General features: G+C 41.9%; 1 protein-coding gene across 3 annotated transcripts in view; it reads right to left on the bottom strand.

Moving 5' to 3' along the window:
- Positions 1–3,341: 3,341 nt before the first annotated feature.
- Positions 3,342–14,720, bottom strand: part of ADAMTS18 (ADAM metallopeptidase with thrombospondin type 1 motif 18) — a 75,433-nt gene continuing 64,054 nt past the window's right edge. For all 3 annotated transcript variants that reach the window (XM_069026588.1, XM_069026589.1, XM_069026590.1), the window contains 5 exons: positions 11,481–11,685; positions 8,841–9,032; positions 8,278–8,490; positions 7,134–7,281; positions 3,342–3,553 (listed from right to left, as the gene is read on the bottom strand). In XM_069026588.1, coding sequence (XP_068882689.1) covers positions 3,438–3,553; positions 7,134–7,281; positions 8,278–8,490; positions 8,841–9,032; positions 11,481–11,685 — 874 coding nt within the window. In that variant the 3' untranslated portion in view covers positions 3,342–3,437. The remainder of the gene's footprint in view (positions 3,554–7,133; positions 7,282–8,277; positions 8,491–8,840; positions 9,033–11,480; positions 11,686–14,720) is intronic.

The following is a 14,720-nucleotide window of genomic DNA, read 5'->3' as shown; positions in this document are numbered from 1 at the left end:
CCAGCATTTCATGTCTTCTGGGCATCTGAGAGAGTTGAGTTTGATTTACACAATCAACCTATTCATTAAATATCTGTTTCAGTTTTGGGCAGATGCATCCTTTACCTGAGTGATGAAATCTGACTACAGGAAATGGAGCTATTCCTTTGTGAAAAGACCCCATTTTGCTTTATAAAGTGAGCCTTGCAGCAATACACTTCTAGAAAACTGCCAAGCCTTGTGTACCAAATACTGTTGTAAGGGCTCAGCAATAAAACAGTTGTGGACTTGGGGGGGATCCAAGCACACAATAGCACATCTTTATGCAATATTTCCTCTTTCAACATCCCCCTCCAACGCTGTAATTCACTGACAACCATCGGTTCATTTTAATTCCAAAATTCTAGCCCCAAACACTAAGCAATTTATAGAGTCTGAATTCCTGTGTGGGCATATTAATTATTTAAATCACTAGTCCAAATCCCATCCCAAAGAGCTCTTGCTGGGAGTCCTTCAGGAGCAGAATGATCTATTGTTGCTTACTGGATGGTACTGTGTGTCAGAGGCATCTCAGTATTTCTATCAACAGCCCTCTGGATATCTGGCTCTTGTGAGAGCACTGAGTGATTGTGAATGAAGGGAAAAGCACCAATATATGCGGGAGAATATATCTGAAATGATCCAGTGAATTGATACAGTCCCTCCTAGGGATTGGCTTGGAAAGTTCTTAGCTGTTTTCAGGAAAATCAAGTATCCCCAGGCAGATGGGAGAGGCTGTAAAACCTCCTGCTGTGCTGAGTGAGGCTCCTTATCTTGAAAACCACCTTCCAGATAAAGACACGCAGGGAAGAATCCTGCTGGTTCTGGGATACACAAGTTCCCACTGTCTTTGCTGAGAGGAGCGACAGCTCAGGTTTGTCTCTCACGTATATTGTTGTGTATTTTAGCTTTTGTGTTGTTAAGCAAATAAAACCGTGAATTTTTGTCCATTTTGCCTTTTTGAGCCTGCAGTGGGCCCAGCCACCCCAGCTGTTTCAATGGTGGGGTAAGTGTTCAAATGAGAAACACCTTCTGCTCTCAAAAGGCACCTCCAGAGTGGCCACCCTGCTGAACAGCCAGCCCTGCACTCCTGACCCGCGGGACAATGGCACCTTCAGCAGTGGGGAAGTTTCACATGACCCCAGCACACAGGCCTGGCTCTGAGTGCCTGAAAGGAATGACCTCCATCCCCCATCCATCATCCTGGCTGTTCACACTCGGATCCTCTGTTCCCCACCAACATCCACCCGCTCCAGACCCCAAGGGCCGGGCCGGGCTGGGCAGGGCAGGGAGGTCACACTCAGCCACGGTGGCTGAACTGCCACTGCCCAGGGTCCAGACTTCTCCTGTGGGCAGCTGCCATCACTGGCCCTCCACAGAACAGCTCACAGACATTTCCCAATTACACAGCAGCAGAAAGACGGGATAACCTTCTCCTAATGGGACAATCAACACAAGGGAATGCATACAGCACTTATAAGATTTGATATTTACTTATAACCTCCATATTTTATTCATGAATTTTACAATTCCAAATATAATGAAACAGTTAGAGTATTTTATTACAAAGCTTATAAAATAATTAAATATTACACTTATAGTTTTTGCTTTTTTTACACCATAATTCATACTTTGTGACACTACCATTTTCTTTCCTCAGTTGTCACTTAAGGAAGTGAGCAGAGAAATATAAAGGAAAAGCTATGCATTAATAAATTAATTATTTTACATCAAATAATAAAAAGGACACAATTATAAAAACAAAACAAAAACAACCTTGTAGTTTTCCTAGAAAAAAGGTTATAATTACACAATATCCAATATCAAGACAGAGGAGTTTAGGCTGAGATATGTTTCCAATCATTTCCTAAAGTATCACAGAATACATGTTTTTAATTTAAATTGTTTCAGAAGGAACTGCTAATTTTAAGTGACCACTGTCTGGCATTAGTGCTGAGCTGGCTAATCCTACGCTGAAACCATACTTTAAAAAAAACACTCAAACTGAACTACATTCATCAAACAAAGTTGTGGGATTGGGTGGAATTAGATAAATATGCCCCTCACAGGCACTCCCCAGAAAATTACAGTAGGACACAGCTCTGTCTCAGAATGGGTTTGGCAAATAGGCTGGGGTTTTTCAATGCAGAAACCTTCTGAATGGCACCATTTGATACATGGTGCCATCAAACATCTTGATACCGAATGGGCACAAAGATCAGCACGTTTGCAATTCTTTTGTTTGCTGCTGAATTCTGAACTAAATACGACTATTAGGAGAGTGTATAAAAATAGAATTGACCTTTATTTGGTAAGAGTAAATAATCCACTTATCTTTTCATGCTTTTTTTTTGTGTAATGTGAATAAATAACTGTTTAGAGAAGTTCAGCATGAATTAATGGAGTGTAATATTCTTGTTATTTCCTTTGGGTAATGGATGAATCAAAATTTGCAGAGATATTTGAGATTAGAAGGAAGACATTCTTCAGTATCTTGGCATTCAAACAATCTAGCTTCTGAAACAAAACTACTTAAAAATATCAAGTTTAAACTTTAAAATTACATATCTAATGAGCTTAGAAAGTTGAAAACATAACCATTGATCTCAATCAATCTGAGTTCCTTGAGTTAGTTGAAATATGAAAATCTATTTTACCTGTAACACAGCAATATTAAAAGTCCAAATATTCTAATGCTGCATATTTCTAGGAATACATTTCAAGTTACTAGTTAACCACCTCTGAGTTTCTACACAAAGCAGAAAATGAATTCTTCAAAAATTATAAAAACACTAGCATGATGCAAAACTTGCTTTTCCAGCAGCAAGTCTGGTAGAGAAGCACCATATATCTCTGTAGTGCACTATTTACTTCTGGTAGCCACACGTGTGACGCTGCCTTCTCCAGCCCACAGCCATTGGGATGTCCCACTGGGGCAGCAAACAGCTTCCTCACCCTCACAACAGTCACGAAAAATAGGAAAGGACACACCTCTGATGGTGTGATCTGTCCTGCTGCCACGCTGCAGCCTTCCTCCTCCAGCTCCCAAGCTCTCCTGCTTTGCATTCTGGTAAATCAGCCAGAAAAGGCTCCCTTCCCTTAATTTCTTCCTCGTAACATGTGACAGTGCAAAATGACACTTTTAAAGAAAGAAGAACTTCCCCTGGAGTCACAGTGTTCAAGTGATCCATAGTACCCTGTGCTTTAGTGAGGTCAGCAAATTAAGAAAAAAAAAGAAAGAAACATTCCTTTTTCAACATATATCCAACAATTACTGTACCTCAGACATTCCCTTAGAAAAAATGTCTCTTCCATCAGTGGTTTATGTGGCACCATGTCTTGCCTCAAAGCAGAGATAATTCCAACATAAATTGAAGAAGAGAATCCTGTCACTGAAGGGTTCAGATAACACGCTGCTATCAGTTCTTCTTTGTGCATGATTTACAGCATTGCTTGCCATAAAATTTGTGGTTACAGACACCATGCTGGGGCACCAGATGACACCAAGTGAAGAAATCCACACAAGAAGGATCATCTGAAGGAGAGAAACCCAAGCAATATGGTAAGACTGTGTTTTAGCAAGTCTGCAAGTCAGGCAATAATCCCACACCCTTGTATGCATTTGGTAATGTTAAAAACACGATGGGTGACTCAATTCACAGAAGAGGAAACATGAATGAGCTTACTAGAAATACTAGTTTCTTGCTTTAACTTAAGAGCCATTAAATTTTTGTTAAGAGATTTGTTAACTTGGTTGAAATCGCACTAACATTGCACTGGGGTCAAAAGCTGAAGGAATTAAAAATTTTGGAGCACACTTTGTAGCTCAGGAAAGCAAGAGGAAGTTCCACATTAGAGGATAAAAAAAAGCCATCTGTGTTTACATCTTTGATTACAAATGTTGTTCTAAAATTACAAATGTTGTTCTAAAGCCAGGCACTCATACAAATGAACCTACTCCATGCTTGATGCCAGCTGCTGTTTGCCAGCATCATCATCACGTGGGGTTTACCTGCACACAGAACTCACGGAACTCGGAATGCCTGGGCCCTGCACAAAGTGCTCTGCTCTGTGCTTGCATTCCAGCACTTTCTGGAGGGACTTCTTTCTCTCCCTTCCACTCTGCAAGGAAGCTCAGAAATCTCTTTTCTCAGACACTTCAGTTAGGTGTCGTGAGTTGGGCTCTTAGGACTTTGACTATGCCATGTTGCCAAAATCTTAATTAACTGCAATGGGAGAAGAGACTGACTGACCAAGGTTAGTTCTCAAAAGCCCAGCTTTTAATTACAAATGGAGCCAAACCATATTTTTCAATGAAAATCTTATTTCTCTTCAATTTATGTACAGATATCATTTATACACACAGCTCCAGTGCTTTAAAAACACCTCATATCTGCTCCTCTCTCCAGTTTTGCAGGGGATAGTTTATGTTTCTTTAAAAGAGCAGAGTGATGATTCATACAGGTGATTTATAAACAAATTCACCATGTCTGAGAGAGCAGTAAGACTCAATGGGGTTTAGCAAAATTTATAGCTAAACTGAAATCTCCTGCGAGCATGGGAAAAGATTTCGTTCAGCTCTCAGAACTACTGTTTACATGGTCAATAAAAGGAATTTACAAGGAGACTGAACAAAAATCTAGCCACCACTGTCTGCATTCTCAGATCAGTTACTGAGTCACAGCAGATAAATGCTCCCTCACAGAGCAGACAAATTCTGCATGTTCCGTGGGCCAGGAGTCATTTTTCTCTCTCTATAGGAACTTCTTTGGTTTAATCACCACTGCTCTTTTTTTATTCCCTTTTATATGATGGCAAAGGTGATTTGTAAGCCTTTATCACCCTCAAATTTATTTGAATGAAAAATAAAATAAGTTAATAATAAAAATAATTCTTTTAAAATATGCCATTTTTTTCCCCAGGTTTTAAAAATATGAGCTTGTCTTTAAATTCTAATGGTATGGAAAGAAAATATGTCTCTTGAACAGGAACTGGGGAGCTCAGGACTGAACTGCAGCCTTCCCACTCCACAGCACTGCCTTTCTGTTCTGCATGGAGTGTCGGGAAGGATCCAGCTGGGAGTTCAGCACCAGCCTTCCCACTCCTTCACCTGCTGCCACCAGACAGAATTTGGGAGGACCCAAAGCAGACAACAGATGAAAAGCACACATCACACAAAGGAAGGAAAGCTGTTCTGATCCGGACAGGAAGGAGGTCTCCTGCTATGAAAGGGTGAATTTAAAAAACAAAATTAGAAATTCCTGTTTAAAAAGAAAGTATAAGCACTGAGGAGGCCACGATAATAAATCTTTATGCCCCCTTTGAAGATCAGAGGGCAATGCTAATATTGCAGAGGTAGGGCTGAAATTGGGACCTAACCCAAGGACTATTGGAAGGAACACAAAGAGTCCCACAAAATTCAGTGGATGGGGATCAGGCAGTCAGTTCCTTATTTCTATTTACCCAAGTATTTATAAGTTGTTCAGATTTTCATTCATTTGAAGCAGCTGGATTTACTACGAGTTACAGTGACCGTAACTGCATCTAGAGAGGGATGGAAATGACCCAGTTTGTCTAGGAAAGTGTGCAAACTCTCCCTGAAACATTAATTTCTTGCCTGTGATCACTGAGCTGGAGCTGCATGGCTGATAATAGAGACTGATTTGCTTCGATGTGATTCCAGCACAGCTGGTTTCCTCTCTTTTTGCTGCTTTAGACAGAAAGTTAGAGAGCAGCAAGGAGATAATTGATCTCTAGAGCCTGACGACTCAGGTATAATAAAGGGGAAAGGGCTCCTGCAGATGTGAGGAGAGAGAGAAACAGGCCAAGGCCAAAATTAATAACAGACAGTACTTCAGACATGAAATATAGCAGGGGAAAACAGGGGTGAAAGAAAAGTCCTTGCTATATCCTAACAGAAAAGGAAGTTATACAGAAACTCCAAAGTACAGCAGAACCTTTTAGGAATGTTAATTTGAAGTGTTAGCAACATTTACTGATAAAAACAGCAGAACTATTTACTTAGCCCTTTTAGGAGCATTTCATCTCCATATCCTTGCTTGGACTCAGGTCCCCTGATAGATGAGGCTGATACCCTGCATGTCTTGAGCTGATGCAGCAGAATGGTCTGTTAGGATCTCACTGGGTTTCACAGGGAATGTCAGGAATTGGGGCAGACGTGGGGGTGGTTGGCTAATGTCAATTTACAAGATGCAGGGCCAGAGCTTGACCTCTGCTCCCAGCTCCATTACCACCTTTCTCTTGCAATCCAGCCTATATTTTATAGAGGTTGCTTCCAGCTCCCAGTTTTAAAAAGGTAACAAGTCAATTAATGTGCAGTATTTTGAGTTACTGTTTAAAGTGCTTTAGCATGCCTAGATAACCAGATTATGTGGGACAAACATGGGCCTCCATGAGCTTTTTTCATGCAGTTAGGAAGGAGTCACAAACAGTAACCATCCTGTACACAAATCTCTGGAATGGGGTAATTTACCACTCTCTGTCTGAGCTGGTGCTGAGAGAATTCCCCTTCTGCCATTCCAAGTGGCACAAAACCTCTTGCTCCCCTCTCCCTTCTCAGGCTGAAGAGGTAGAGGGATAGAGCAGACATGAAAGCGGAGAGAGACCTTAATTTCATGTTCTCTGACTGCATGTCATGCACTGGTCAGAAGCAGTAAGAAAAGAAGGACATTTTGGAATCCCAGGATCTGGATGCAATCTGAAAGACTAAAAGTAAATGGCAAATTCTTATTTCTCAGTTCCAAAGTTGGTATTATTAATCACAAAACAGTACCAGCATAGAATGCCTGTTATTCAACAAGACAGTAAAAAGGTGCAGCTCAGAACCAAACAGCATGACTTTTTCACAGACTTTTTTGTAACATATCCCTATTTTTAAAATCTCCAGTGCCAGCTGTACTCCCAAGTTTGCTTTAAGAGGGCTCACTCGGTGAAGAGAGATGCTGTTAATATCAGAGAGTTATTGTAAATCTGGAAGTCTGGGAAAAAAACATTTATGAAGGAACAGGCCAGATCAGTGGTGTAGCGAAAAGGTGATGTTTGCTGGGTATAGAACTCTAAGCAACTAAGCCTGCTAATCTAGAGCTGAGTTTTACCTCTTTTCACAGGGACTGGGCAGAAGTTGGTGTTGCAGGCTCTCAGGACCGCTGGTTTCTGCTGGGGCAGGCAGCCAGCAGCTGGTCTGCCCTGGAGCAGGCACTGCACGCTCCGGGTCTGCACTCCCCCGCCACAGGTCACCGTGCACTGAGCAGAGGGGAAAACAAAACCTTGTCTTTCATTGCACAGACTCTGGGAGCCCCTGAAAGCCAAAGAGGGAGCTTTCAAGGCCTCAAATGAGACTTTCAAAGCAAGAGAGGGCAGGATCAGGTGTGCTGCTGTTCACCAATCCCCATCAGGGCCAACTTTTCAAAGACATGTGCGTCTTTTGGTTATTTAAGGACTCAGCTGAAAATCTGGTTCCTTACTTAGGCATCGAGACAGAAACGGAACATTTTAGAAACCTGTTCCTGATTGTGTGCATCAATTTCTTTTGATGTCTAAGCCTCTGGGCCCAACCCTGCTGCCTGAACACAGATAAAACTCCCATTGGAACCATAATTATGGCAGTATCTGGGGAAAACCACTATGTGTTTGCAGGAAGAGCTATGAAGTATTTTAAAATTAATAAGCCTTTTACTTGTATGTGTTTCATGAAAAGTTGTCCTTAAGATAGATGTGATCATTTTCATCTGATTGCAATTGTCAGGCATATATTGTTTCATGTACATATTATTAAATGAGTGCGTGTCTCATTGATATATGACTCATAAAGTAGATAAGTTCCAGAAATACAGAAGCTTGTTTGCAAGAATGTAGAAACAAATACAGACTGATCCCACAATTAATCATAGTATTTAGGGAATTCCAGGCAATCTGTGCAGATGCTCAAATATATTGTGCATAGAGATATGCAGTAGTTCAACCACAGTGCACTTTGAAGAAGACTGAGAAGAAAGTGTTGGAAAATGAGTGTGGAATGTAGTGCCTCTCAAGCATGAATAACATTTTTAGGTGACATTCTTCAGTTTCAGGATGAAGAAATGAGCTGCACCGAAGTACATGATGGATGTGGACCAGCTGCATCCCATCTCAGTGGCTGAGTGGTGTGGTCCTCCTTAGGGAATGGCTCCGTGCAGGAGGGACTGTTAGCACTGGAGGCAGCTCCTCTGTGCCATCCCACCTCTGATTTCCCATTCCTACCTGCTGCCAGGGCGAGGAATACCAGCCAGACACCATGTTATACAATGTCTGGGATGGACAGGCTCCCTTGTTACAAGCTTCCTCCAGGTTGGTGTTTGGTTTCTTGATGTTCCTGCATCTCCTCTGAGGGAAGGTGAGCAATTTCCCGTGGATGCTTTTCTCGCCGCATTTGAGTTCTCGCCGTCGCAGGCCGGGCCCGCAGGAGGCTGAGCACTGCAAAGGCAAAGAACAGCTTCTGCAGCCTCACAAACACACACAGATAAAGGGGAGTGTGTGATGTGGGACACACCCCAAACTGTGCCCTACAAAAGCTTCACAGAACTAATCCCACAAAGCCCACGCTCCGTGAAGTGTAAACTGAAATATGAACTCAAGTCAGTGACTAAAAAAGACATTGGGCTACATCTATCGACCTCTGGGGTTTACAGCACCTCACCTACAACACCTGATTTTCCAACAACAGCTCAGCTTTCTTTCCTCCCCGTGGTCTCTGTGTGTCCATGAGCCAACATTTCCAAGAGCAGCCAGGGCAGGCAGTGAGCAATGAAACTGCACCACTTTACCTCACTCCAGGAAGAAATCACCCACTGGAGCCGGTCATTTTTGGGACAGCGTCCGAGCACACAGGTCTGCTGGGACTCAGGCTTAGGCTCTGTGCTGCACATGCTTTCAGGCAAGATTTTCACCTCAGGAGAGCCAGTACTCTTGCAGTAGACATCTCGTTTCTTAATACCTCTCCCACAAGTCTTGGAGCACTGTGATGGAAAGAAACACTTATTTGAACTGGAGGGAATGAAAATTGGCATTATTTGCATTTTCCAGCAGAGCACAGAAAGCATGGCTAATGTGCTGTGCAGCTGCCATCGTGATATAAGTAAACTTGAAATTCTATTGGTAAATACAGTAACATCTGTGTGTCACTTCTAAAACGTTGTCCTAAGTGCTTTCTTAATGTAAGCTGTGAACTCTCTCAGCCCCCATGTAGAACAGACAAATAACATCTCTCTTCCACAGATGACTTAAGTTGGACTTGTGAGCAAAATGCTTTTGTGAGCAAAATGCTTTTTTTCCCTGCTCAGCATAGTTGAAAGCTGGTCCTAAGCTCCCATCACAGAATCTCCCATGGCAAAATGCTCTCAGCTATTTGTCATTTTGTCCTCACCTTCGCCTAGAGGGATGAGATCGAGGCAGAGAAAACTGCCCAGGGAATCGATACATAACTCCTTCACCAAAGGAATCTCACCACAAGACAGAATCTGATATAGACAATGGTTAAGGAGATATTTGAGTTGCCAGCTGTAGCTTAGGACGAGTCACCAGAATAAATATGCGTTGCTGAGCCATGCTTCAGTGGAACAGACACGCTGTGGTTTTCACTGCCTTACATACAAAAAAATGCCTGAATGAGCCATTTGTGATGAAATTAAGTGAAAAGCCCTGAAATAATGCTGCCAGCTTCCTACCTTCTTGCATCCTCTTCTTACTGTTCTTTCTACTAATAATTATGGGGCATGTTCCAAGGCAGAATCACTGTGTATCAAATTACAAATGTTTTTAGAAGATTTCATGAAAGCACAGTTGTGCTGAGGATACAGCAGAAATACCTGCACACTGAAAATCTGTGGGTTTAACCCTTCCCCAAACAAAGAAAATGATCTTTTCATTTAAAATGACACTGATTTGTGCAGACAAGCTGGGTTTAGATTAGATGTTAGGAAGGAATTGTTCCCTGGGAGGGTGGGCAGGCCCTGGCACAGGGTGCCCAGAGCAGCTGGGGCTGCCCCTGGATCCCTGGCAGTGTCCAAGGCCAGGCTGGACATTGGGGCTTGGAGCAGCCTGGGACAGGGGAAGGTGTCCCTGGGCATGGCAGGGGGTGGCACTGGATGAACTTTAAGGTCCCTTCCAACCTAAACCATTCTGTGATTCTATGATTTTACACATTTTTTTCCTCTTAACATCTTTAAGTCTGCAATATAACAGTTTTCAGCTGAATCTTAAAATCTTTACTAACTTGCTCAATAGGCCTGTTCACTACATTTCAGCAGCACTGACGAACTTAATTTTTATGGGCTTATTTGAAAATCCCATCTTGAATTTTACACCTCTTAAAGAGGAGGAAGACGGATTTTTCGTAATTGTCTTATTTATTTAAGAGGAAAAGAAGTTTGAAAGTGTGAATGCATTTGAAGACCTTCTGCCACACTCAGGTTTCCTTCAGATACACTGGAAGAAAAAGTTCTTTTTTGAGTGTTGTGATGGACTGTTGAGTAGTTACTCATCTGCTCTGGTGCATTACAGGGCACTCCCTGTAAGGGCAGTTCATGCTCAGCTGGGAGTGCTGAGGTCAAGATGTTCTTGAACACTCAAAGAGCAACAGTACCAAGAACAGAACACATAAGTAAGACATTTTTCAGCTAATTGAAATCCGTCTTGAATCTCACTAAACAAGGATGGAAGAATAAAATGAATGTAGGTCCTTTCATAAGGGTACTGTCAACTCTCTCTTAAATCCCAAATGTGTCAGTGCTTCATTTACCCTTACATGAACAGTATCAAGCGCAGTGAAAGATGCAGCAGAGCTGAGTTTTGTGTGGTTTTTAGCTCAGATGGTTGAGTGTCAGGCAGCTGTATAAAGCAGGGTGTGCACACACAGGAATCTCCCCTCATGGCAATACCTGCAGCAGCACTGCTTGTAGGAGAGTTACTCTAACACAGGCAAAGCACAGAAGTAAGTAGTGAATGTGTAAATCACAAATTTACTAACCCACAATCCATATATGCGTGTGCATTAATATGCAACTCTAACCCCAAGTATTTCTTCATTCCTTGACTGCCTGCCATCTCTGAGAGAAGTTAATATTGCTTGGGAAGTAATCTCATAGAGGGCTGTTGGCTCTATGAAGAATTCATAGAGCCTTAAATTATGAATCCAGAAAGAGTTACCCATCTGTTTGTATGCACCTAAAAGAAAAGTACATGCCCACTTCTGGGAAGCCGTGTGCCAGCTCTTCTGAAGGCTGGTTACAATGCACATTTAGTTCACATGTTTATACAAAAATGGTTTACATGTTATCTTCATGAATGAAGCCACTTGCAAAGCACTGATCTCCACAAAGTCTGCACTATTCTTCTTTTTGAGGAGAGTTTTTTGCAGTACTTTCATTATGCCAGCAGACAAAAATATACGTTTTTCTCCAAATTACCTGAGACCATGGGCCAGGGCTCCATTCGGGTGGGCAATCCTGACTACTGCACACCTGCACCTGTGCTGGGGTGCTGACAGGACACAGGGAATGGGCCACCACCTCCTCTCTTTGGAAAGCCCTTTTCTGCACACACTGAACGAGCCGACTTTGCTGTCCCCCTCCACAAGACTTGCTGCACGTGCTCCATTCACCTGCTGACCAGCTGAAAGGAAGAAACACATTAGAAACACAGGAGTGCAATTAGCTTTAGAAAATCGATACAAATGAGCCACCTATCAAACATGAATTATCCAGGGAATTCTGCTCAGCCTGTCTCCTGATGGACTGGTATCTGCTCAAGCAATCAAAAAGCTGCAGTTACATAATCTATTTTCAAAGCATGGGACTTTCTGCTAGGGATGAAATACAAGTCACACAACTAGAAAAACAAGTATTGTTTATTTATAGCTTTTATCTACTAGAACCAGCTTGCCTATGAATCTGACCTGGAATCTGGAATTCCACAGGGACTGAGAAAGATGCTGCTGTTGAGGCTGGCGGAGTATTTAGAAGATATAATTAGAAGATGTAATTAGATAAGATAGAATTTAGCTGAGTATGTACCAACTGTGTTTGTGCTGAGATATGCTCACACAGGGTGACAAATGTTGGCATTTCTGTCAAACCTTACTGGCCCATTATTCATCAAAAAGAACTTGCTTGCTAAAAGCAGCAGTCCTGTCACTGGAGTCTTGAGGAAATGAAAAAGCTCTGAAAGGCTGAGAGAGTTGGGGTTGTTCAGCCTGGAGAAGGCTCCAGGGTGACCTAAGTGCAGACTTCCAGCACCTGAGGGGAGCCTGGAAGAGAGCCGGAGGGGGACTTTTCACAAGGGAGTGTACAAGGAAAAGGGGAAATGGCTTTAAGCTGAAGAAGGGCAGGTTTAGATTAGATATAAGGAAGAAATTGTTCCCTGTCAGGGTGGGCAGGCCCTGGCACAGGTTGCCCACAGAAGCTGTGGCTGCCCCATCCCTGGAAGTGCCCAAGGCCAGGCTGGACAGGGCCTGGAGCAACCTGGGATAGTGGAAGGTGTCCCTGCCCATGGCGGGGGTGGAATGGGATGAACTTTAAGGTCCATTCCAACCCAAAGCATGCTGTCTCTTTATGATTCTCTGACTCAATGATTTACATGTCTTCAGGCTAATAAATCTGGCAGACAGCTGATGTAGAATCCAAATAAAACACAGGCAATTTAACCAGCACAAGCTGTTGGGCAATGTGTGCTCGAGGCACAGGGCCGCTGCAGCTCCACGTCATGTCCCTGAAGTGACACAAAGTCTGAGGGGCTATTCCCAGTTACTTGGGCTACATTCAGTTTTGAAATGCCAGGAGCTGCTCACTATTTCTATTCTTGAAGCACTGAGTGGGTCCCCAGCTCTTGTGGGACACTTTGTAAACATGCAGCCAAGTGTCTTTGTCCTTGAAGGCTCCCAATGTAAGACTATAAATCACAAGCAGATAGGAAAAGAGAAGTGAAGAAACAGAAGGAATTATGAATGACTAAATGATTACTCATTGAGAAATGTTATTCAAAGACCCAGCACTGAAATTAAACTGAAGATTTTAAAAGAGTTTGACAAATTTTTAATAATTTATGTCATGGAAAAGGTTCTTGTCTCACATCTGACCACTTGGCCTATCCTGCTTCCACAGTTTCTCACAGCATCAATCCTCTGACCCCTGGAATAGCTGCTTACACACAATTTTAATGACAAGAAAGATTTTTTTTGTCCTGTGTGAAAGATGCACAGCATCCCATTTGCCTGTCTATTCACATCTGCCTGAAAAAAAAAAAGCTCATTTTAATTTGTAAAAAATTTATAAAAAGCCTATTTTTGAAAAATGTCACTGGGAATAGAAGAAATCCCAGCTCTCAGTGTCTAGCAACTTCAGGAACTGCCAAAAATACTGAAAAATGTAAAAGGCACTAATTTAAGGACAAAAAGATATTAATGTGAAAAGTCAGTCATTATGTAATACCAGAACACGTCAGAAGTTTCCTTTTTGTCTGATTTATAAATATGTGGGCCACTGAATGACAAACTTCTGGGAAAAGAGTTTTAATCCATTATACAACTTTTAATTAGTTTTCCTTGATGTTTCTGACAATGGTCATTGGTACAGTGACCAAAACTGTTCATTTTAAGAGTCTATTCACCATAACTGCCCAAAAAGTTCTCCTCTTCACAGAGGAGAGGGCAATAAACCTACTTTAATGTCCTCTAGTAAACTTCCATTTTCCAAGATTATCTGGGATGTGATCCAAGAGAGTCTTTCATTAGCTCAAATAACTAAATAATTATGACCAGATTTGGCAGCTCTGAAATCCAACAACAACAGTGTGCAGTGCTGGTGCCTTTCTGTGTGGGACAGTAGTTTGGTCCCACTCAGACTAATCAACCTTTGTTCTTATGCAGCAATTATTCCTCACTGACCTTTACAAGTCTGGAGCCTCTCTTATGTCCCCAAACCAACACACTTGTATCTTATCTGCCACCTCCTTCCCCTGCCTGTTCTGCCTGGTATATCTGGGTTTGCTTTATTTGCTGGATATAAACATTCTTTTGTTTCTCCATGGTATTTATTAATCCTATTTTTTTTTTTTTTCCTGTTGGCAGTCTTGGGTTTATGGGAAATATTACATGCTGTGAGTTTCTGGGCAGATTCCTCAGCAGAGATATCCTGGCACAGTTTCACTCAGCTGCATGGCAACCTGTTAATTTAAGGCATGGTCCTACATGTAGGTCCTCCATACATTAATATATCCTAAGGATTTTAAGAATAATTAATTAGTGAGTTGAACTAGTTTCCCCTAAAGGTGCTTGGGGCTTTTACATCTTTTCTTTTTGAACTCTTTTTAGGGTTCAACTCATTAATTTTGTTTTAAAGTAGTAAATCACAGAAGAGCTGTGATTTCAGTATGAAAACATTGTACTGTGTGTCAAAATGGATATCCAGCATTTTCAGGGTAAATATATATCAGTGGATGTTCAAAATACATCAGGATCTCAGGTTAACAGACACAGAAAATTTGTGTGGGATCAATATAAATAAATCTGATTTGGGTGGAGCTTTATAGCATAATGATGCCACATCAAAACAAAGGTAAGCAGAAAGAGCTTAGAAAGGCTCCTGGAGACATCACAGACAATACACATGTGTGTTCATTGGATAAAAATAGTCCTGGCAGAAGATAAGTTG

This window comes from Aphelocoma coerulescens, chromosome 11 (assembly GCF_041296385.1).
Source record: "Aphelocoma coerulescens isolate FSJ_1873_10779 chromosome 11, UR_Acoe_1.0, whole genome shotgun sequence".
In the NCBI taxonomy this organism is placed as follows: domain Eukaryota; kingdom Metazoa; phylum Chordata; class Aves; order Passeriformes; family Corvidae; genus Aphelocoma; species Aphelocoma coerulescens.
The sequence above is the reverse complement of the archived record's forward strand: the minus strand, read 5'-3'. Positions and strand labels throughout refer to the sequence as shown.